General features: G+C 44.4%; 1 protein-coding gene across 1 annotated transcript in view; it reads right to left on the bottom strand.

Annotated features, from left to right (window-relative positions):
* The window catches only part of FAM13C (family with sequence similarity 13 member C), a gene marked incomplete at both ends in the record, with an annotated part of 44748 nt that continues 19753 nt past the window's right edge, over positions 1 to 24995 (bottom strand). The window contains 10 exon segments of the mRNA XM_081329134.1: positions 1 to 124; positions 2745 to 2846; positions 3905 to 4089; positions 4861 to 4956; positions 8164 to 8247; positions 9647 to 9849; positions 13659 to 13740; positions 15309 to 15447; positions 17229 to 17439; positions 20762 to 20849. Of these exon segments, the coding sequence (XP_081185260.1) occupies positions 1 to 124; positions 2745 to 2846; positions 3905 to 4089; positions 4861 to 4956; positions 8164 to 8247; positions 9647 to 9849; positions 13659 to 13740; positions 15309 to 15447; positions 17229 to 17439; positions 20762 to 20849 (1314 nt within the window).

Here is a 24995-nt window from a genome sequence, read left to right as displayed (position 1 = left end):
TCAGATGGTTTTGGAGACATCGTGTTTGCTGATGAGAACCTCCAGGAGGCGGAGTTTGGCCTTGATGTGCTTGTACTCCAAATATTCCTCTGACATGGGGATCCGATCTTCCTTCTGGGGACTCCTGCAAAATAGCAAAATGAGCATTCAGACCTCAGCAAGGAAGTAGCAAGGGTTCACAACGCCCTTCTGATCAGGAAACTGTCATTACTTCTAGACTCCAGGGGAATCTAGAGAGGGTAGGTGAGAGGGCAAAATCCAAATTAGATCCAAGGAAATATATCTGCCACCCCTCCAGGCCCAGGAGATTTAGATGCTTGTTTGCACAGGTTAGTCCTAAGAGATTAAAAAGGTAAAGGTTCCCCCGCACATGCGTGCTAGTCGTTTCCGACTCTAGGGGCCGGTGCTCATCTCCGTTTCAAAGCCGAAGAGCCAGCGCTTGTCCGAGGACGTCTCCGTGGTCATGTAGCCAGCATGACTAGATGCCAAAGGCGCACGGAACACTGTTACCTTCCCACCGTAGTGGTCCCTATTTTTCTACTTGCATTTTTACGTGCTTTCGAACTGCTAAGTTGGCAGAAGCTGGGACAAGTAACAGGTGCAAGAGATTAAAAGGCTATATATCCTGAGGGCAGACTAAGTCCCACTTTCTTTTGTCACACTGGGACCTTCTTTCCTTTCTCCTGAATGGCAGCAAGTATACATTGCTAAGAAAGACTGCAAATCCTCATGAGGGCTGGATTGAGGACTGGACCCACAAGGGGACAATTCCAGGCCAAGGCTCTATTTCCTGCTGTCCCTAAGGGGGGAAAAAGTTATCAGCTTCAGAAAGGGGAAGGGAGCCATCATTGCACCAATAAGATCCTCAAAGCTCGCAATTCTTGTAACTTTCTCCCCTAACGGAGATGTTGGTGGGAAAGTCAGTTATCTCTCTAAGAACTGATGCTACACATGGTGCACCAGTTGAAAAATGATTTCTTTGGGGGTAAGTCAACAGAGTTGCTCACACTTTACAAATGAGCTACCTCTTCTAGGCACAAATGCGATGCATCTACTTGATATGATTGTTTCTAGGTATTATATTTGGCAAGGAGGTCCTTTCTTATTGGTGCCCCCAATTTCCAAAGCCCATTTGTCAAGCCCACAAAAGAAGGTCTTCTCCTGAGCCTAATCTCTTGCATGTTGCTTATTGCTGCAAAGTTAGGAAGGAGTCAAGACTGTAAGCAAAGTCTTACATTTAGGCAGGAAAAATCAAAGGTACAAATACAGATTGGGCAAGACTGACTTAAAAACAATAACTGTGAGAGGGACCTTGGAGTCTTAGCGGACGATCCCTTGATTATGAGCCAGCAGCAACCAAAAAAGCCAATACAATCCTGGGTTGTATAAACAGAGGCATAGAATCAAGATCACACGAAGTATTAGTCCCGCTTTATAAAACCCTAGTAAGACCACACCTGGAATACTGCAGTCAGTTTTGGTCACCATATCACAAAAAATATATTGAGAGTTTGGAAAAAATTCAGAGAAGAGCAACAAAGAGGATCAAAGGCCTGGAGGCTAAAACATATGAAGAACAGCTACAGGACTTGGGTTTGGGTGGTCTAAAGAAAAGAAGAAATAGGGGAGACATGATAGCAGTGTTCCAGTATCTGAGGGGCTGCCACAAGGCAGAGGGGGCCAGGATGTTCACCAAAGCACCAGAGGGAAGGACAAGGAACGATGGTTGGAAACTGATCAAAGAGAGAAGCAACCTGGAATTAAGGAGAAACTTCCTGACAGTGAGGACAATCAACCAGTGGAACAGCTTGTCTCCAGAAATCGTGGGCGCTCCATCACTGGAGATTTTTAAGAAGAGACTACACATTCATCTGTCTGAGACAGTATAGGTTCTCCTGCTTAAGCAGGGGGCTGGACTAGAAGACCTCCAAGGTCCCTTCCAACTCTTCTCTTCTCTTCTCTTCTCTTCTCTTCTCTTCTCTTCTCTTCTCTTCTCTTCTCTTCTCTTCTCTTCTCTTCTCTTCTCTTCTCTTCTCTTCTATTCTATTCTCTTCTCTTCTCTTCTATTCTATTCTATTCTATTCTATTCTATTCTATTCTATTCTATTCTATTCTACCTTTTGAGTTGGTGGTTCATGATGTTATTTTATGGATTTCAATCATTTTCTATTATTTTTTTTCTACCTGAGAAAACTAGTGGTAAAAAGGTAGGGTAGAACTTGAAACAAGAGAGTATCACCAAAGCTATTTTCATGTAGCTTCTTTGCAGAATATTGCCAAAGTTGTAAGTGACGTGCAAATAATCCTGCAGAATGATTAAGACAGTCTCCAAAGTGCGTGTTGAGACTTCAGCGTCCTCCTAACAATTGCTCATGTGCTCTGAGGATACAAATGTTATCATTTCCAGGAATGCCAAGTGCTTAGACGGAAAGTACTTCTCCGTAAGAATGATTCTTAACCTATTTTACACATTTGCAGATGGGTACTTTCTGCTATTATACCATTCAGGAATCAAACTTTTTGGAATTGAACGGTGCAGTTTACCTCAGTTTCAACGAAGAAAACAAGAATACTTTTCTCGGTTATCACAAGGCTGGAAAATACTAACAAGTCAGTGCAATTATGCCTCCAACCCATTAAAAACTTCCTGTGGTGGACCATTATTTTGGGGAGGTTTACAGTGGCTTAAATCAGGATCTGCCCATCCACAGTGTTGAGATTCAACATGCATATGGCTGTCTCACCTTCCTGTTTGTCTAAAGAACTCTTCCTCAAATTCTCGTAATACTTTCCTTAGCCTTTTCTTGTCAGCTCTCGTCTCTCGGAGATGTTCCAGTAGTACAGGCCTACAAAAGAAGAACTGGAATTTTAAGATCTGAAGGACTGGAAAACTCCAAAGGCGATAAGATGGTTGAGCAAATCAGAATCCCAAATAAGCATGCAGCGGGATAGGTGGTTCCCCCGGAGAATCTCCTCGAGGCTGATGGAACCAAGGGCTTATAGGAAAATTTTGCCTACCTCGTTCCCAGGAAGTTCAAAACCATGTAATAAGAGGAGTAGTGTATCTATGATTACTTGGTAGCAGGAGAAGATGAATTTACACCAATTGTGCAGACTTCCATTGTGCCCTAATGATCCCTTTGAACACAATCACCAAAGCAAACACAATCCCTCCTCTTTCCTATGAGCACTTAATAAGCTTGAGAGAGAGAGAGAGAGAGAGAGAGAGAGAGAGAGAGAGAGAGAGAGAGAGAGAGAGAGAGAGAGAGAGAGAGAGAGAGAGAGAGAGAGAGAGAGAGAGAGAGAGATAGGCAGGCAGGCAGGCAGGCAGGCAGGCAGATATGATAGCATAGATGGATAGATAGATAGATGATAGATAGATAGATAGATAGATAGATAGATAGATAGATAGATAGATAGATAGATAGATAGATAGATAGATAGATAGATAGATAGATAGGCAGGCAGGCAGGCAGGCAGACAGAAGGATAGGATAGGATAGGATAGGATAGGATAGGATAGGATAGGATAGGATAGGATAGGATAGGATAGGATAGGATAGGATAGGATAGGATAGGATAGGATAGGATAGATAGATAGATAGATAGATAGATAGATAGATAGATAGATAGATAGATAGATAGATAGATAGATAGATAGATAGATAGATAGATAGATAGATAGATAGATAGACAGACAGGCAGGCAGGCAGGCAGACAGACAGACAGACAGACAGACAGACAGACAGATAGGATAGATAGATAGATAGATAGATAGATAGATAGATAGATAGATAGATAGATAGATAGATAGATAGATAGATAGATAGATAGATAGATAGATAAATAATCCCTGAAACCAACAGGTGCATCATCATTTCAGCAAGGGGGAAGTTGACACTCACATGGTAGCCTCATGTAAATTGGACATCGAGAGGGTCGGCTGTTTCAACACTTTCTTTTCATCCAGAGATGAAACAAAGGCGGGTTCATTCTCCTCATCTGAATGAGCCATCTGTGCCTCAGGAGGCCAATGGAGAGACCCGGTGGAGCTACTCTGAGGAGGTTCTTCATCAGAATCTTCCTCTTCCTGTTTGGGACAGGGAACAAGGAATTATTAGGCTGCCTGCCTGCCTGCCTACCCAAGCATCCTTCAAATGAAGCAGACCAGAAACGTTAATTCCAGAGGGCAAAAAATTATATGAATAAAGAGACTGGCTTGGTTTGTATTTAAGTATTAGAACTGTTGGTTGGCCAAGGCTTTCCTCATGTTAAAAGCTGCAGACCCTTAGTCAAGGTCTTAGCGCTCATTATCAGAAGAGAAGTGTAAATTTACACTTTAACAGAGTGTCTAACACTTTCTGAAATATATGTTTGTTGTTCTCTGAGACTCTTCGGTAAAGACTAACTATCCTTAACGGATGTCCCAAAGATGCTTTTCAAAAGGGAACCGGACTTTTTCTTTTCTTTTCTTTTTTTCTCTGGAAAATGTTTTGCTTCTCACCCAAGAAGCTTCTTCAGTTCTGACTGTCTTTAGTGGAATTCTAACGAAACTATGACCTTTCTCTGTGCAAGTAACCAGAGTTATATCTAAACCCCAGTGGTCACCAACCACATACCCTTTCCATACCTGTAATAATTGGGCAGAGATTGCTTTGATACTATCAACCAGCACTCCCATTCCAACCCTACTTGAACATACGTCCAAGTAAGTCCCATGGGGTTTCTTTCCTGAAGAATGAATGTACTGACTAGAGCCTTATGCATAAAACAAAAGCTAATGCACAACCTGAAAAGAGCCTGCAAGAAACATCGCCTGGTGCGGTGGTGCGTTTCATCAGACAATCCTCATGAGACTTACAATAGTTGTAATCAAAGATGGCGTTGATAGAAGCTGCTTTATAATTCTGTATCTTTCATAAAGAGGCTTCATCAAATTCCTGTCTTGCTGGCTAACCTAGAAAGAAAAAGTAAGGAGCACCAGGTTGGCTCTGAAGAAACATCTGAATTTTCTCTTTAAAAGTCACAATCCATCAACAGAAGTCTCTAGCTGGATTTTTAAATTCCAACACGAGGAATGTGAGGCACAAAACAAAGTGATACTTCTATACTGATGGGATATCATTTGTCCTCATTTGAATACTGTTCTATACTTCTGTAAAAGAAACCATTTATCAGAACTGACTCTGTATTCCCCTTGCACACTCTGGGTTTATTTTTTTCCTCCAAGAATTTAAAAAGATAAGACATATGTTTGCGATTTGTAATACCTTGTGTTAGAGAAGCACCACTTCCAATCAGAAGTTGGACTGGTGCTCCACCATTCCTTAGCAGCAAACTGGCACACTGTAATTCACATTCCCGCCCTAGTCTTTGCCTCTGGCAACTGCAAAACTTCTTATAACCAAATCTGGCTCATGCAGCATTAAGACTGGCAGACCTTGGTCATCCCAGGCCAATCCCTTGCTGTCCATACTCTGCGAACTTAGGACATGATTTGCTACCACCTCAACATTTCAGGGGAGAATAAAGGAGAATAAAGGGGTGGAACCTCCAGTAAGGTGAATAATACATTGATGCCAGCTTTATTTAGTTCATGGCATCTCCTTAAAACTGTTGAAAGAGGTTTCAAAACAGTCCTCCTCTCTCATGGCAATAGCAATAGCACTTAGACTTAGATATACAGCTTCCCAGTGCTTTACAGCCCTCTCCTAATGGTTTATAGAGTTAGCCTATCGCCCCCAACAATCTGGGTTCTCATTTTACCGACCTCGGAAGGATGGAAGGCTGGGTCAACCTTGAGCCGGTCAGGATCAAACTGCCAAACTGCTGGCAGCTAGCAGTCAGCAGAAGTACCCTGCAGTACCGCATTCTAACCACTGCGCCACAAGGGCTCTTAGAAATTTTATATTCAGAGCACCAGCTTGGCGGTTCTATGTGGAAAAATGGGCTTGATATTGAGGCATTGATCTCTGCCTCAAAGGGTTAAAACTGAATGGTTCTAATATTCCTAGTCAAATGTGCCAAATGCACCAAATCTTACCCATTTCTCAATGTTCAGCTTAATTCTTAACTCAAAGATGCATCATGTATTAAAATATATTTTGCAGGGAAATATACATATATTGAGAGGAAATTCGGCAAGGGTATATTTAAATATTCAGATGCATTTTTGTATTTGAAAACCCCTGTATGTTAATGTAGAAATGGACTTATCAGTAAAGATACACCAATGGGACACAGACTCAAACCAGACGGGCGAGTCCTTCTTGTCTGTCATCCCTCAACTATAATCCATCGTCAGCGGAGAACGTACAAAATATGCATTGAGGGCTGTCGCACCAAGACACACAAGCCCAAGTATTAATAAAGAAACAAGCTGTGCTAGAGAACCAATAAAAGGTTAAAATGGTATTGCAGAAGACAGTCAATAAGCTCAGATTCAGTAGACAAGAAACAGATAAGAAGAAGAGCTAAGCTGGTTTAGTAGGTGAGATGCATTCCAGAGAAGCCTTTAGTGTGGTTTGCAGCAGATGAAAAGCTTTGTCACATTGACCTTCCCTCCTCTCTCCATTTGTTTTTTCCTTTCTTTCTTAATTGCACAACACTTTGGATGCCAGGTCCAAAAGTTGCTTCAAGGTACGGGGGGCTGTGAAGCAGCAATTTCCTGCAACATCTCAAAGCCCATCTTGTTTGCTTAGTGGGAAGAGAAGCATCTTGTTAGACTAGCAACCATATTGAGGACTTAGCTATGAATGGAAGGAAGTGGATGGAAGGAAAGGGTGGGAACTGTGGTATTGGATGAACGGTTGTGAATATGTCTCGATGGTGAAAGAGGGAGAACAGGCAAGGCAAGGCAAGGCGAGCCAACCAACCCGTTGTTGCAGACTAGTTTGTTCCATCTCTTCACATCAAGTGGCAGTTTCTACTTGACCTTTGCTAAATTTGAAAGATAAGTTGAACCTGGTTAGGACGTGGATGGAGATCACCAGGAAACATCAGAGTAAGGGGGGGAAATCCCAGAAGGTGGCAATGGCCAAGCACTTAGATATTATTTTCAGTGAAAGCTCAGGCTGGCTTTAATTTGTATAATTAATTCATTAATTCAACTGTTTTCTAGCCCTTTCATCTGACCTATCAGTGGATGTGTTGGTACACCGATTAGTGTGATGGGATATATCAACTGCACTTTTTTAAAAAAACTAAGGTAAAGGTAAAGGTTCCCCCGCACATGCGTGCTAGTCGTTACCGACTCTAGGGGCTGGTGCTCATCTCCGTTTCAAAGCCGAAGAGCCAGTGCTTGTCCAAGGACGTCTCCGTGGTCATGTGGCCGGCATGACTAGACGCCAAAGGCGCACAGAAGGCTGTTACCTTCCCACCAGAGTGGTCCCTATTTTTCTACTTGCATTTTTACGTGCTTTCGAACTGCTAGGTTGGCAGAAACTGGGACGAGTAACAGGCGCTCACTCTGCTACGCGGCACTCGGGATTCGACCCGCCAAACTGCCGACCTTCTGATCGACAAGCTCAGCGTCCTAACCCACTGAGCCACCGCATCCCTAAAACTAGCTGGGGGGGGGAATGTACCAATATCCAGTGGTCCTGTACTTGTGAAACACAACGTGTCTTCAAGAATGTGATGAGATTGAGTAGAATTGATCACTCAGTAAAACACTCTTAGGTCTTGGGACCAAGGAAGGGTACTTTCCATATTGCTGTGCTTGCCCTCAGGAGTAGCATCCCCCACAAGATCCATATGGCTCTCATGCTAGTGAAGTTCAGAGTTTCTTACAATCATCTGGAGCTGAGTAGCTTCTAAATTGTGAGCGATAGATATAGGAAATATAGGAAAATATAGGAAATATAGGAAATGAAAAGGGGTGGGGGATAGGTAGATGACAGACAGATGAGAGAGTTGTTAGAGAGATGACAGAGAGAAGAATGGATGATCGATAGAAGGCAGAGTTAAGAGACAGATATGATAGAGCTAGACGTAGTTCAAGAAGCTATGGAACATGAAATGGTGGAAGGCTGCTTGAAGTACTGGATCTAGTTCAAACTGACCTTGGCAGGTGGGCTGGGGAAGCTCAGAATCCATTTCCTGTTGAAAACTCTTTGTAATGGCTAACCTGAAGTTGATCTCTCTCTTTCTAAGAAATACTTACAGGCCGTCCGTGAATACTTTCAAAATAGAGTAGGCTTTTCTGGAGACTGAGTTTTTCCAAAGCCATTTGCTTTTTTGTCATAGTCTAATTAAAAAAAAGAATGATTTATAGAGAAATTAACAATTGAGCGTTATTCTGATGGAGGGAAACGGGTGGACAAAATAATACGAATGAGCTCACATGGTTTTTTTAAAGTTACAGGTTGCATTTTTTACTGCAGAATTTGAATGATGCTTTGACAGCTTTCAAGCTGGCTGACTCAAGGTAACTGTGACCAACCACCAAGCGCCTACCTGTGAAATGCATCTCACTCATCGGCATCTTTGCACAGCTATCAGCACACTCTACATTTTGGTTCCACAAGCTTCATTTTCTCCTTGAACCGGTCTGGATATTTTTTTTTGCAAGATCCCTTTAGGTTGATGGAACAAGGCCGACTTAGAAGTGCATGGGAGCTAATTACCTTTTGGTTCATCACAGACCCAAAACAAATATATCTAAACTGAAGGTAATTTTAATTGCCTACAAGGTTAAATTTGAAGACTCACATTTATGCTTCTAATATGGTTTGTGAATTGCCTACACAAAGAAGCGGTTGACCAGAATTCCCTAACCTTTTCAGCTTTGTGGACTGGTGGGGGAGGACAGAGAACGGTTCTGCCTGAGTGGCTGGCAAGTGTGCCTGTGCACAGCTCCATTTGCACAAGTGGTAGGCACGCACGTCTGCCACGTGCACAAATGGAGCGTGCACGCACGTGCTTGCCAACTGCTCACGCAAGTGGGGATCCGAGTGCTTCAGTGGCCCAGTTCTGGACAACTCAGGGCTGGGGGTTTGGGGATGCCTGACCTAGACAACTAACTCAGTTAATGGCTTGAGGATGAAGACTTTTGCTCTCTCTTTGAGCTCCAATGTCCTCTCCCATTCCACATCACAGGCATGACTCTGATTTGAAAAGCCCTTCAGGAGAGGCCAGTCCTGTCACACATTACGTAGCATCTTGCCACAGATGACATATTCGTCTGTTTACGCAGAGCATACAACATCATTTTGACCTCATCATGGCTTCTGCCAGAAGCCAAAGAGTTTCTACCTAAACCCCAGAATCTTCAGACAATCTTTGGACACCAAACAGGCTACAAGATGGTAATTTAAAACCAATTGTGTGGATGTAAAATATCACGACTGCCACATTTGTACCAGGTGACAATAATATACATTTGTACCCTAGTGCCAAAGACCACCAACGCACAGATTTTCTGCACAGATGTTTCAAGTAATTTTTTACCACTTTAGTTCTTCGCTCACGTGAAGCTCACGCATAAACACGGGGTCTGCAAGTCAGTGTGGAAGGAAGCTCATGAAGGTGATAGGACATGACAGAAGCCATCAGGCACATGTCAAGCAAGTCAGCAGTTAAACCAGGTTTGCTGAACCTGGCTGCTTTAGCAAATCTACTGTAGGTGTTATGCAAGGACTGGGTACCTTGATGTTCTCAGGGAGACCAAGCTGCTGTCGCTTCTCTTTCAGTTGCTTCTTCACCACTTCCATGGTTTCCTCCACTGAAGGACTGGTGGGAGAATCTGCTGAATCCAACTCCACGGCCTCTTTGCAGCTCTCCTGAGGAAAGTTCCTTTGGCTTCTTTTGAGGGAGAAGCTCTGTTCTTCTGACATTTTGAGTTTCAGCTCTGTGAGAAAAGTTCACACAATACTGTACCTGCCATCTACAGCTTCTCACAGCACCCTTACATTGATCTGGGGTGCTCACGAAGGGATCTGAGACAATTAATGGCCCACAAAAGAAATGTTTCAGATGAGGTAGCAAGTAAAAACTAAACTGCTTATTTCGGTTGCCCTCAAGAATAGATAGGAGACAGTTCTGGTCTCTCGTGAACTTGCCTCTTGTTTATGTCAACCTGTTATAACATAAGCTCAGGAAAACAAGGCAAAAAGATTAGGAATGCCTAGAAAATTTATTTATGGTATTTATACCTATAAATTGGCCTTGGTGGAGCAGTAGGCTAATGCCTCCTTAAGTAACACCAGATGCCTGCCATTAGTGCAGGTTCGAGTCCCACCAGGCTCAAGGTTGACTCAGCCTTCCATCCTTCTGAGGTAGGTAAAATGAGGACCCAGATTGTTGGGGGCAATAAGCTGGCTTTGTAAAAAATGCTGCTGGGGGGGGGGCGAAAGCCCTAATAATAAGCAGGCATATACATAGAATGAAGGCTATTGCTAAGCACGTTGATTTGTGCTTCTTAGATTGTAAGCCACCCTGAGTCTTCGGAGAAGGGCGGGATATAAATGGGATAAAAAAACCCTTTACAAACCACATGCTTCTCGACTCTTATATTTAAGCCAATTTCGCATGGCTGCCAGTCACTCAGTTCCATTTTCCCTGTTACTGGGAGAGGGGGGAGAGAGAGAAATCATGCACAGTGCCTTGATGGAGTTGGAGGGTAGGAAAAGTCTAATCCTTCCCATAGTTCCTTTCTTTCTCCACACAATGTACATCTAGCAAGGGAAGAAGGTCTTGCTTAACCTTTATTCAGTCTCAGACATCAGATCTCAAGACTCGAGTCCATTAACCTAACAGAAGACATCATTTTGTACATGGTGCTGAAGATTTCCCACCTCAACCATGGCCCATATTTGGGCAACATAATCATGCTGTCTACCTAGTCCAGGGGTAGGCAACCTTGGCTCTTTTATGACTCGTGGACTTCAACTCCCAGAATTCCTGAGCCAGCCATGCTGAGGGGAAAGGGAGAGGTTTCCATGCTGAGGAATTCTGGGAGTTGAAGTCCACAAGTCATGAAGGGGCCATAAGATTCCCCCACGCTGGCTCAGGAATTCTGGGAGTTGAAGTCCACGAGTCATAAAAGAGCCAAGGTTGCCTACCCCTGACCTAGTGGTTTACAATATACATGAACAGGTCCATTGCCTTGGCCCTTGTCTTTCGGTATTTAAACGAAGCTGTTAAAGGCACAGAGAAGGCAAAAGACAACTGTCCCAAACCAGACAGACACCATTATGAGCCTCTCTTCTATCTCTTTATAGTTGGATTTCATGATCTCCAAGGTTCCTTTTAACTCTATGATCAGATAAGCCAAACTCACTATGGATTATTAGAAGTCATGCGAGGCCACCGGAAAGAGAACGCACAGAAGTTCTCTTACACAACAAAAGCCACTGTCTGAAGCTGAGTGAGTTATGGACCTTATTGAGCTGATGACCACAAAGAGCAATAGCAGTAGCACTTAGACCACAGGTGTCAAACTCGCCATGTCACTTGACGTGTCGTGATGTATCATGACTTTTTTTGCATTGCTGGAGCTGGGGTGGGCATGACCTCTGCATGCTGCAACCGGCCAGCAGACCGTCAGTTTGACACCCCTGACTTCACAGTGCTTTACAGCCCTTCTCTAAGCAGTTCAGAGTCAGCTTAATTGCCCCCAACAATCTGGGTCCTCATTTTACCCATCTTGGAAGGATGGAAGGCTGAGTCAACCTTGAGCCGGTGAGACTTGAACTGCTGAATTGCTGGCAGACGGCAGTCAGCAGAAGAAGCTTGCAGTACTGCATTCTAACCACTGCGCCACCACAGCTCAAATGGGAGTTTGGGAAAACCAGAACTTGCTGGGTAGTTGCATAGTAATTTTATTTTATGTGGATTGAAATATCTTGCTGTGTTTTCTCCACATACTGGGGAGCAACAGAGCAAAATGTTTGAGGAATCGGGCTCTGGACAAGGCTCCTAGAGCAATGATGGACAGAACTGTTCTTTGCTTCGGTTTTAATGCTATGGGCAGACCCTGGCTACTTCTGCAATTTTATCCAAAGCAGGGCCATCTTATCTGTTCATCACAAGTTATTCATGCAATTGTACACAGACTCTTGGCAGCTTGCAACATAGAGCAGAACAATACATTGCAAGAAAAATCAAAAATACAAAAACTTGCAACTCCCAAACCTCCTCTGGAAACACGCCATTTTCACCTGCCAATCCAACTTCTGCATGAGAGGGAGTTTTATGAAGTGTTAGGAGAGAATCCACGCAAAACCTTGGAGAATTGTGTGGTTGCCATTTTTTCCTAAATCCAAACCTAATAGTCAAATATGTAAACCACTAACTTGATAGCCAAATAGTACACAATGTCCAGTATTTTTTTCTTTTTTTCTTTTTTACACATTTTTGGTGTGAAGCAGAGGGAAAGTACAGATTGAGACTAGAGAAGGCAAGGAAGTAATTATTCCTGCTTGAAGGCTATTTCAGTGCCCCCCCCACACACACACACATCTCTCAGTGGCCTCGGCAGGATAGAGGCAATTTAGCAACTCAGCTTCCAGCTTTGCTCATTAATTCTCTTCCTTGCACTTTATCTGTTTTGCACAGGCCTTTGTAATCAAATGGAAGCAGTAATCATATGGATCAAATTAGTCAACTTTTTTTAAAAAAATTTTTTAAATGTCATTAAAAAGTCACACTGTATGTCTTCTGGAGCCTCCAGTGCATGTTATCACGAAAATGTAAGACACCTGTCATCTGGTAGAAATCTGACACTTGGGACATACTGAATAGGGAAATAATAGTTTTTAAAGTTCATTTGGTATCCTAAGATCAACCTTGGTATTTTAGGATGGATGCATGAAAGGCATCCATCCACACAATGAATCTATTAGCTCTGCAGTAGCTCCGTCAGTGGAGAGCCGGGCTGATCCAGCAAAGGGCTGGGATTTCTTGGGAAAGCAACAGAAACCAGCATTGTTGGCTTTGCACAAAAACAGACCTTGCTGGTTACATCTCCAAGAAAGTGTGAGTGTAAAGGGGACTTCATTCTTTTCTCTCTCTAGGGTGCAGGGAGAAAAAAAATAACATTTTCCATGGATCCTTTAGAGTGAGGTAAGATTTGTGTGGGGACACAGTGGCTCATTGGGTTAGGACGCTGAGCTTGTCGATCAGAAGGTCGGCAGTTTGGCGGGTCAAATCCTGAGTGCCGCGTAGCAGAGTGAGCGCCTGTTACTCATCCCAGCTTCTGCCAACCTAGCAGTTTGAAAGCACATAAAAATGCAAGTAGAAAAATAGGGACCACTACGGTGGGAAGATAACAGCGTTCCGTGCGCCTTTAGCGTCTAGTCATGCCGGCCACATGACCACGGAGATGTCCTCGGACAAACGCTGGCTCTTCGGCTTTGAAACGGAGATGAGCACCGGCCCCTAGAGTCAGAAACGACTAGCACGCATGTGCGGGGGAACCTTTACCTTAAGATTTGTGTGGAATCAGTTGTAGCCCAAGAAATCCTTCACATAGGTAAGAAATGCCTTTCTGCCCTGTTAGAGCTGAACTGGCTTTTCTTCCAATATGAGGGATGGGGTGGAGAACGCAAGTGCCTCAGGAAAGATTCTGCCCTTTTTTTCCATCCATGAGGCTGGATACCAAACATCCATAGCTTCTGGTACTGTGAGAAACAGGCTAGACACAGTGGCAATATGTACCTTTCAGCTGTTTACGAGTTTTGGCCAGGTCATTCATCCATTTCATTACCTCAGGATTTGATATTTTGTCAGCATGAGAAGGCTGCACGGAAAAGGAGGAAAAAGAGAAACTATACAAAAGTGGATTATAATGTTACCAACACCAATATTTAAATCACACGTACCCCTGCCAAGATACAGCTTGGTGTCATTAGTCTAGAGAAGTGGTTCTCAACCTTTTTCTTCACCACTTTAAATACATTTTGTGGCCACTGACCGTGGCCACAGACCCCCAAGACTTAAGATTTAAATCATAACATTTCTTCAAGCCTTTGTGGACCCCCCCCCCTGTGATGACATTGCAGCCCCCTAGGGGTCCGCGGACCACAGATTGGGAACCACTGGTCTAGAGAAGCCAGATCAACTTTCCAGATAATATTGGAGGACGATCTAGATCAGATCACAGCTGGAGTGATTGATCACGTCTTCTGAACCTGGGGTCCCTCTAGACCAGGGGTAGGCAACCTTGACTCTTTTATGACTGGTGGACTTCAACTCCCAGAATTCCTGAGCATAGCATAGCTGACTCAGGAATTCTGGGAGTTGAAGTCCACGAGTCATAAAAGAGCCAAGGTTGCCTACCCCTGATCTAGACATTCTAAGGGTTGAAGAAGGGCTGGGTGAAGACCCGTTTGTATGCCAAGGGCTACAGTCCTCTCCTATCAAGGAGGCCTGGCCTGCAGGTGGTGGGATTAAAGAGAATTGTGTTTTCCTCTCTCTGCTATGCCTCTTCTCTTCTCTTCCTTTCCTTCCTTTACTCTCTCACTTGCATTTATTTATCGTATCTATGTAGCTGCCCATCTCACAGCACAGACAGTTCCTATATGTTTCCCTGTATATCACCTTAAAATCATAGAATCCTAGGGCTGGAAGGACCTTGCAGGTCTTCTAGTCCAAGACAAAGAGTCTTTAATTCCATCCTGGACAAATGGTTGTCCAATCTTTTCTTGAAAACTTCCAAGAAGCTACAGATAGCTTTATCGTCTTCACAGCCCAGGAGTGAGACCAATCTCACTAGTCTTTATCAGTCTCAATGCTAAAGTATTTTTCTTCCTTGTTTAAATATACCACACACAGTGTAAGCATGGGGTTCCCCCCACCCCACCCCAAGCCCTGTTAAAAAATGTTTAGTCTTACTTTATCAGATGGGTCGATTCAGTCAAGATGTACTTTTCCCTTCGGTCCTGTGTAATGGCTGCAAAGTAATTACTGTGGGGGGTTGCCAGCCTCCATAGTAAGAAGATAATCTGCTATTTCCTAGTTTTGGTGGTAGCTGGTTGTTGCTGACTGCTTTGTGTGGTGTGGTAAGATATGCTGATAACCCAGTCTTAGGTATTTATGACATCATTGCTTAGCTAGCTAAGCCTTCATGAGGTCACGTGCTTATCATAAGGTTACTCATAAGCATGAGTCATATCTCCTACACTAGGTTCTCAGATAATCTCAAATGCCTTTGCTTTAGCACTTGAGAACATCAGGAATGACTGAAGCCACTCTACACTCCTTGGGACCCATCAAGCCCAGGTCTTCTTGTCTCGTTGCATTTAGAGGCAGCCTCTCAGTCCTTCATGATCTGTGTATGGGAATCTGGCTGATCCCTTAGCTCCTTACCCGGTAATTCTTCTCCTCCTCAAACTTCTCTTCATATTTCCTGATTCTCCGCTTTAGGCTTTGCAGGTGCTTTGTGAGCTGTACCACGGTCTGGGACACTTTGCTGTCCTCACAGCTGCCTCTGGAAGAACTTCTTGGCCTGGGACATTCAAAATGATGAAAACATCCATTTAGGGTACCATTCTACCAAATAAGGGCTCCAGCTACTCCGGAATGCTATGATGATATGGGGAGATGGAAAATAAAGAGAGAAGAAGAGACCAGGGGAGAATTGCAGAAGTGGAAAACCTGCCTTGCCCTTGTTTCCTTAAGAACTAGGTAATCTCCAGAAGCCAGCAGGTGATTTTATAGCAGGACCAGATAAACAGAATCACCCACGAAAGAATTACGCTGCAGTTAAAGGCACAATCATGGCGGTCAGTTGAGGAACAGGCACAAGTTGGGCAGCCTATGTGAAATGCTCAAAAGCTCCTCCACATCCAGTTCTGGAGTTGTCAAATGTATGATTATCAGCAGCTTCCTTTGGGCTGGCGAGTCTGCCAAAATGCTGGAACACGGACGGACGCCGTGGCCTGAACTGGGCCCTGCTAAGGATCCTCTTCTGGCGAGAAGAACTCCAGAGAGACTCCTGAAGGTAGAAACCCCAGCAAAGTTTTCACAAGCCTCACTGAGGGCACTTAAGAAGCCCCGGGATTTTTCTATGCTGGCCTTAAGCTTTAATTAGCAAGACTGGAGAGATGCAAGATCTAAACCTATTATGATATATTGCCTTTCCTTTATTGTGTATCATTTCATATTCTTTGGCTGCAGCTATTGACCTTTGCACACGGCTTAAAGTCTCCTCAATAAAACAGTTTATAAATTCACAAAGAAAAGTGTAACTATTTGGCATATAGTTGATTATTAATTTTAAATAAACAGTTCTTTTGTAATGTATTATTTATGTTCCTCCGCATCTCACGAAGAGGGGGGGTCAAGCTATTCTCCAAAGCGCCTGAAAGCAGGACAAGAAGCAATGGATGGAAATTAGTCAAGGAGAGAAGCAACCTAGAACTAAGGAGAAACTTCCTGACAGTTAGAACAATTAACCAGTGGAACAACCTGCCTCCAGAAGTGGTGAATGCTCCAACACTGGAAGTTTTTAAGAAGAGACTGGACAGCCATTTGCCTGCAATGGTATAGGGTTTCCTGCCTGAGCAGGGGGTTGGACTAGATGACCTCCAAGGTCCCTTCCAACATCATCATCATCATCATCATCATCATCATCATCATCATCATCATCATTATTATTATTATTATTATTATTATTATTATTATTATTATTATTACAAATGAAACTAAGAAAACCTTCTTGACACCCTCTTTTTCATTATTGCAGCTCTTCTTGTCTGAAACATCTAGTTTCCTGTGCTCCTTTTTCACTCTGGGCTGGTTTGCGCTCCAGTGATTTAAAGTAGGAGCCACGATGCTAACTTGCCTTATAAGGTAATGATAAGGACCATCCCTAAATCAGCCACACTGAAGGAATGTTTCCAGTGCAACAGCTTATTAGTTTTACTATTATTAAAAACCCAGAGGCAATTTGCTCTCTTGAGAAAACCAATTCACAACTGTTGACTCTTAGCTGATAAAAGGTTTTGATGCTACCAAATAAGGGGCCCAAGCAGTCACTCTGGGGCGGCAGAATCCTTCCTACAAAACTCAGTGCAGCTTGAATGATTCATCTCATCAAGGATTTGCAGCTGTCGGAGAAGAGGCTGGAGGCCTTTACTAAATCTGGGGCATCCCCATGGATGCCGATTATCCCAGGAAGAAGGAAACGTCTGCTTGCCCCAAAGTAGCACTTCCGGAAGAAGACACTTTTGCCCTCAAAGGAAAACAAGGTTGTTTGTGCTTGGAAAATGGGAAAGTGCAGCTTACATCATGAAGAGCTGAGCACTCGGTGGGGAAGGAGCCGATTCAGGGTCTAAGTTAAACCTCTGGCTTTGGCTGAAGATAGAGCAGCGAGGAGATAATAGAGGATAATCTCCATCCGTGATGTGATGCAGCAGCCTGCAAGTCCCTGAAGCATCCTGGTCTTCAGGTCCATCGCTGGCCTCCGTCTGGCCCTCTGGGCACTCCTGAGCAGGGTCTGGAAGATCAAGGATAAAGAGGTTTCTCATGGCAAATTCCAATATCAGCACCATATTAAAAGAGAACTGCCGCACCAAGAAGGAAACACTTCCACAATAGACTAGAATAAAAATGTCCTCCGCCTGAAGATTAGGTCAGCTAAGGAGAGTAATTGATACCGGTGATAAAATGCAATTGACACAACTCTTGGAATCAGCTTGCAGATTGAGAACGCATCTTAACTGATTCGCTTCTTGCTGCCAAATATGTAGCCAGGCTAAACGCTGGAAGGAGATTTTGCCATATTCTGGGTTTTGCAAATGGAAGGTGCCATCTGGGAGGAAAAGCAATAAATAAACAATAACAATGGTTTTTTTCCCCTATTTACACCATTATCAGAAGCAGCAGCAGATGGTATTTACTGGCTTTACATATTTTTAGGCTTAATTGCTCTCTACTTTCTACTAATTTGTATTGCAGAGAAAGATACACAAGCCATTGTTATTAATACCCTCTTATATGAATTCCCTTTCCTTTCCCTTCCTTCCTTTCCCATTTATATTACTATTGCATCTTGTGTTGTTTACACACACGCACACAAATAGAGGAATTTTGTGAAAGGTTGGAAAGACAGACCCATTTCTTCTGATCCAATCAAAATATCAAACGCATAATTATGAATTATAAGAAAAGTGAAGCCTGTAACCATTTACAACCAAAAAGTATAAAGCATGCTTTCACGATATTAAATTTGTACACCAGAATGATTGATTAAGCCTAATAGCTAGCATTTATGAAAGAAGTAGTGCTATTAATAAGTCTGATTAAAGAAACTAAAATACTTAACATTTTGGCAGGCATAATGATGCATCTGACTTTGTTTCCATTCCCATGAGTTCTGAACTGACAGTTTCTATCATTTTATGATCATAGATCAATCAACTCTGCACAATTCACATAGAGTGAGGTGGGTTGAAATTAAAAAGTAAGTCAAGTCCTTTTCTTTTAGATAAATATTTTCCAGGACTTAAATGCCAAAAGGAAAACACTCCACTAGCAAATGGCAATCCTTAGGACTTCTGCCCAGACTTTTTTGTTAGTGCTCTTTTAAGATGTGAAGAATTGAATGATGGGTTTTTGGCACAGAAACACGGACTCTGCTGGCACTCAGTTCCTGCCATAACTAAATTAAGCATTGAAAGACAACTTTGTGTGCAAGAGATAAATTGAAAATCAGCCCAGAAGTGATAATACATTTACAAGAAGCCGTGATGTGTCCGTAAAAGGCCCAGATGCAAAGCTTACAGCTACATGCAAAATTCTCCCCTGCCCACAGAGGTCTTCAGCATTGCCAACTTGGCTCTTTCGTGGGAAAGATAAAGAAAGGTCTTCAGAATCACCCAGAACAGGGCTTTTCAACCTTTTCACCTATTGTACCACTTTTAGGATATGGCAACATCCGAGTACCACCAGTTGCCTAGCAAGGTGTCAAAAGTTTGATGACCAAAAAAAAAAAAAGGAAAAAAGTGATGAAGTACAGGTAGTCCTCGACTTACAGCAGTTCGCTTAGTGACTGTTCAAAGTTACAATGGCACTGAAAAAAGTGCCCCCCAAGCCACAGCTGAGCAAGACACCTGCCTGCCTGTCCAAGGTTTTCATTGTTGTGAGCATTTCTGTTGAGGATTGGCAGCGGGGGTGGGGGGGTGTTTGATTTTTATTTTTTTTCCCCTCTGCTGGGTGGTTGCAGCAGGTTTTGGTCACTTCACATGACCCTGGGACACTGTGACTGTCATAAATATGAATCAGTTGCCAAGCATCTGAATGGAGATGCTGCAACATTCCAGCTGATCGGCGCTTCTTCTGGCCTCAGAAGCACCAGGATCAGCGCCGAGCTCCAGCTGGAGCCTGGCGCTGATCCTGGCGCTTCCACTGAACCCTGACAGTCCCAAAGAAGCACCGATCAGCTGGAAAGTGGCACTGATCCTGGTGCTTCCTCTGAGCCCTGACAGCCCTGCAGCTCCAGCCGTCTCTCGCTCAGGCTTGTGCGGTGCTGCCATCAGTTCAGCTCATTCCCCTCCCCCGCTACCACTTTTCTAGGATGGTCGCGTACCACCTGCCAGGTGCCAATGTACCACAGGTGGTACCCGTACCACTGGTTGAAAAAGCCCTGCTCTAGAGCAGGGGTGTCAAACTGTCATTCCGCTCCCCCAAGATGGTCGCGTACCACCTGCCAGGTGCCAACTTACCATGGGTGGTACCCGTACTGCTGGTTGAAAAGCCCTGGCCTAGAAAGAGACGCCCATCAATTCAGTGAGAATTAGGATATCTTTCCAGAGCCTTTTAATTAAAGCACCAGGTCCCTAAACCTTTAGATACCCAGTGTCCAGCTTACTTTTTGGCTTTTTATTCTTACTATTATTACTGTACCTGGTCTCAAAATTGAACATGATTTGGAGACCCTTAAATATTTCTCTTCCCACAGTTTTTTCTTGGCTGATATGCCCACTAAAAAGGAGATAGAGAAGGGCTAATGACAGCAACAGGAGTAGAAATATTATGTTGGGCCAATGCTTACCTTGAACATGTGGGATAAAATAGGATCTCCCAAACACAAAGGAAAACAAAGACTTTGAGTGTCTTCATTTTTCTATGGAAGGTTGATCTAAGAAACATATTTGCACCTCATGTATGTATGTAGGTATGTACATATCTATGTATGTACATGCATTTGTCTGTTTATCTGTTTATTTGTTTGGTTAATTAAAATAAATTAATTTTGTTAGGATGGAATTGAGCCTTTACAATATATACGTTTTTTTCTAAAGCCACCAGTATTTGTATGATCCAGGGGTCAGCAACCTGAAACAGTGAAAGAGCCACTCGGAACCGGTTCCCTCACAAAAGGAAAAACTGGGAGCTGCAAAAAATGTGTGCGCATGCGCATACATGCGCGCATGCGCAGAACAGAGTTTGACTGAAGAGTGGAGCCAAGGCGAGATATGCACCTACCCTGCATATTTGAATTGATTGGTTGAACTTATTTAGCCGCATTTTTTTTTTGGACTGCACATGGCAGAGGACTGGGAGCCGCAGGAGACGGCTGAAAGAGCCGCATGCGGCTCCGGAGCCACGGGTTGCAGACCTGATCCAAATAAAATTATATATATATATATATATTCTCTTATTATGCCCTAAACCGTGATAGATCTTATGTCCTGAAATAATACCTGAATTCAGTCTCTTTTGGCAGATTCACCAATGTACCACATCACATTCAAAGGCTTTCAGGGATCTTTAATGATGAAAACCCAAGGGCATGCATTAACCGAAGGTTTTCTTACCACCACCACAGTCTCTGTCAATGTGCATGCTGGTTGAGGATGATGAAGAGGCTGGTTCTTCTGAAGCCACCAGCTGAGGACTGTCTTCCTGGTTTAGCAAAAATGCAGAAGAGAGAGGTCAGTTGCACAGCTGCAGGACAGGTTCCATTTCTGTTTGCTTTGCTAGAGATGTTCCATTTTTGGAAGGGATAAGACACAGTTTTCATTTCCCTTCAAGCTCGACAACAAAAACAAGCAGTTTGTCACCCCTTTCTACAGGCAAGTCCAAAAAAGCAAGGTTAGTTATCTACTTGTGGCTTCTCTGGCTATCATATCCCAGGTTTAACACAGACAATGATATTCCATCAATACACTTTAGCACAAAAATCTTGCCTGTTTCATCTGTCAAGTGAACGTGGAGGCCTATGGAGGTGACCTTGAGGAAAACATCCAGAAGCCAATAGGACACGGGTCGGCAACCCGCAGCTCTGGAGCTGCATGCGGCTCTTTCAGCCTTCTCCTGCGGCTGCTAGTCCTCCTCCGCCATTTGCAGAGAGAGAGAGAGACAGAGACAGGAGAGGCACTTGCGCTTCCCTTCTCTCTCTCTCTCTCTCTCTCTCTCTCTCTCTCTCTCTCTCCCTCCCTCCCTCCCTCCCTCCCTCCCCCCCTCTCTCTCTGTGTGTGTAAAAAAGATAGTGGCTTCACACTGTTCTCCAACAAGCTGACAAGCTTATTGGGCAGGGCTCCTGCCTTTGCTGCCTCTCCACAGGAAGCAGCAGAAAGCAGAAAGCAGCAGCTCTCTCTCTCTCTCTCTCTCTCTCACACACACACACACAGAGAGAGAGAGAGAGAGAGAGAGAGAGAGAGAGAGAGAGAGAGAGAGAGAGAGAGAGAGAGAGAGAGAGACTGAGTGGGGGAAGAGGACTGGCAGACCAAGGGCAGGAGAGCCAGCCCAATAAGAATGTGTGTCAGCTTGTCGGAGAACAACGTGAAGCCAGCTTGCCAGGTGGGCAGAAGATCGGAGAGAGGGAGGGAGACAGAGAGAGAGAGAGGGAGAGAGAGAGAGAGAGAACTCATGCACAGCAGCCTCTTTTTCTTTTTAATTAAACTCTTCAATCAAGCTCCCCCGCCCCTCCGCGTGCAAGTTTTGCGGCTCCCAGTGTTTTCTTTTGTCTGGGAAAGGGGTCCAAGTGGCTCTTTGAGTGTTTAAGGTTGCCGACCCCTGCACTAGGACTACCACATAGAGCTGACCACAGGGTTATTAGGAGTCCCTGAGTTAAGGTCTGCATGTTTATCATCCCTCCGAAAGAAGTTCGGATACTAAGGAGTTTGACATAGACTTAGTGAACAGTGTTGTCCACAAAAGTGTAGTCTCGTGATCTAGTCCAAATTGGAGGATATCATTGGTCACTCCACAAAGAAAGGCTTGGCCGTTGCTCCCATCCATGCCAAGAAAATAAAAAGGAGCAACTTCAGAAACTAACAGTAAAAGAATGGAGATAGGTGCTGTGCATAAGTTCTCCATTCAGAGAAAACACATTCCTTTATTAGATTTCCCTCCTGCATCTGCCTGATCCATAATTCACCTCTGACCCCCACTATGAATTATGGCACAAAAGCAGCTGATAGAATATGTGATTAGAAAGAATGGTGCTGGCTTTAGCAATACTAATACAGCGAAGTTCCACTTTTTGAAAATTCATCAGCCTTGAGTATTTTTACCACTTGAGAACATCGATATTTAATTTAATTTAATTTAATAATTTGATTTCTATACTGCCCTTCTCCCGAAGGACTCAGGGCGGTGAACAGGGCAATACACAATAAAAATCGAATACAAAAATTAAAAAGCCATTAAACATCATGCCCATAAAATCAATACATATTAAAGTTAAAACTAGTTTTAAAAACCCAACCCCATCCCGTTTTGAGATCGCGCCGGAAGGAGCGAAGGTCGGGGGCCATCCGGAGCTCAACCGGTAGGCGGTTCCAAAGGTCTGGCGCGCCCACAGAGAACGCTCTCCCCCTGGGGGTCACCAATCGGCATTCTTTGATCGGCGGCACCCTGAGGAGGCCCTCTCTGTGGGAGCGCACTGGACGGAGGGAAGTTGACGCCGGCCGCAGGTGTTGCCGTAGGTAATCCAGACCCATGCCATGAAGGGCTTTGTAAGTCATAACTAACACCTTGAACCTCACCCGGAGAGCAACCGGTAGCCAATGCAGCTCGCGGAGCAAAGGTGTAACATGGGAGTATCGGGAAACTCCCAAGACAACTCGCGCGGCTGCATTCTGCACCAGTTGGAGTCTCCGGGTGGACCTCAAGGGCAGCCCCATGTAGAGAGCATTACAGTAGTCTAGACGAGAGGTCACGAGCGCATGAGTGACTGTGCGCAAGGCATCCCGGTCTAGATAGGGCCACAACTGGCGCACCAGGCGAACCTGGGCAAAGGCCCCCCTAGTCACAGCTCCAATATGCTCTTCCAAAGAGAGCTGTGAGTCTAGAAGGACCCCCAAGTTGCGGGCCCTATCTACGGGGGGTAATAGCTCACCCCCCATGGCCAATGATGGAATAATCGGAATTTCCCGGGATGCCGGCACGAACAGCCACTCAGTCTTGTCAGGGTTGAGTCGAAGCCTGTTCCTCCCCATCCAGACCCGGACCGCCTCCAGGCAACAAGACATCACGTCGAGGGCATCACTGGGGTGGTTTGGGGTCAAAATAAAAAGCTGGGTATCATCAGCATATTGGTGATACCCAGCTCCAAAACCATGAATGATCTCACCCAGCGGCTTCATATAGATGTTGAACAGGAGAGGCGAGAGAACCGATCCCTGAGGAACTCCACAAATGAGAGGTCTCAGGGTCGATCTCTGCCCCCCTGCCAACACCGACTGCGAACGTCCCAGAAGGTAAGAGGAGAACCACTGGAGAACTGTGCCTCCCACTCCTAACCCCCTGAGACGTCGCAGCAGGATACCATGGTCGATGGTATCAAAAGCCGCTGAGAGGTCTAAAAGGACTAGGACAGAGGAACAACCCCTGTCCCGAGCCCACCAGAGATCATTCACCAGCGCGACCAATGCCGTCTCCGTGCTGTGTCCGGGCCTGAAGCCCGATTGGTACGGGTCTAGGTAGTCAGCTTCATCCAAGAACAAAGGGAGCTGCTGCGCCACCACGCTCTCAACAACCTTCGCCAAAAAGCGAAGGTTGGAGACCGGACGATAGTTGTTTAAAATTGCTGGGTCCAAGGCAGGCTTCTTGAGGAGGGGTCTCACCACCGCCTCCTTCAAGGCGGCGGGAAAACTACCCTGACTCAAAGAAGCAGTAATCACTGCCTGGAGCCAGCCTCGTGTCCCATCCCGGGCTGCATAAGTCAGCCAGGAGGGGCACAGGTCCAACAAACACGTGGTGGAGCTCAGCTTCCCCATGATCTTGTCCACTTCTTCAGGAGTCACAGGATCGAACTCTTCCCAGATTAAATCGACAATAATAACCATAACAATAATATAGTAATGGCTGCACAAGACCAAGCCTTAAGGACAAATGCATACAAAGCCAGAATTGAGAAGACGGCAACAGACAATGAGTGCCGTCTGTGCAAAGAAGCTGAAGAAACAGTGGACCACTAGCAACAATGGTGCACTGGAAGATCTGCAAGAAATATCATTTGCCTGCAAGCAAGACCATAAAATAGAGAAAGTCAGAGAAAATGAAAAAGTAAAATTGCTCTGGGACTTTAGAATTCAAACAGACAGGCATCTGCCCCATAACACCCCAGACTTAACAATTGTCGATAAGAAAGGGGAAAAAAGGCTGGATAGTGGACGTGGTAGCGCCTGGAGACAGCAGAATAGACGAGAAAGAACTGGAGAAGATAGCAAAATACAAAGACCTACAAATAGAAATAGAATGACTGTGGCAAAGACACCCCCACCCCTAAAAAATAAAACCTGGTGCCTCTTTTGGAGGCAAAAAAAACCCCACCGGATCTTATTTTTTGGGGGAAACACCTAGGTACAAAGGCTGAACTTCCTCATTCAACATTTCGGAATAACAGCATAACAGGGTTGAAAGGACCATAGAGGTCTTCTAGTCCATCATTCATGGCAAGATACACAACAACGTCAACCTCACAGTCCTTATTAGCATTCTTGACTATCTTAAAAATGCGCCTCTTCTCTCTGCTGGCAAAGCACGAGGCAGACACCTCACCTGTTTCAAGACCCCCATCTCGTACAATTAAGTCACCAGCCA

The sequence above is a fragment of the Vipera berus genome (genome assembly GCF_964194415.1).
Source record: "Vipera berus genome assembly, chromosome: 5".
NCBI lineage: Eukaryota > Metazoa > Chordata > Lepidosauria > Squamata > Viperidae > Vipera > Vipera berus.
This window is presented reverse-complemented; position numbering and strand designations above follow the sequence as displayed.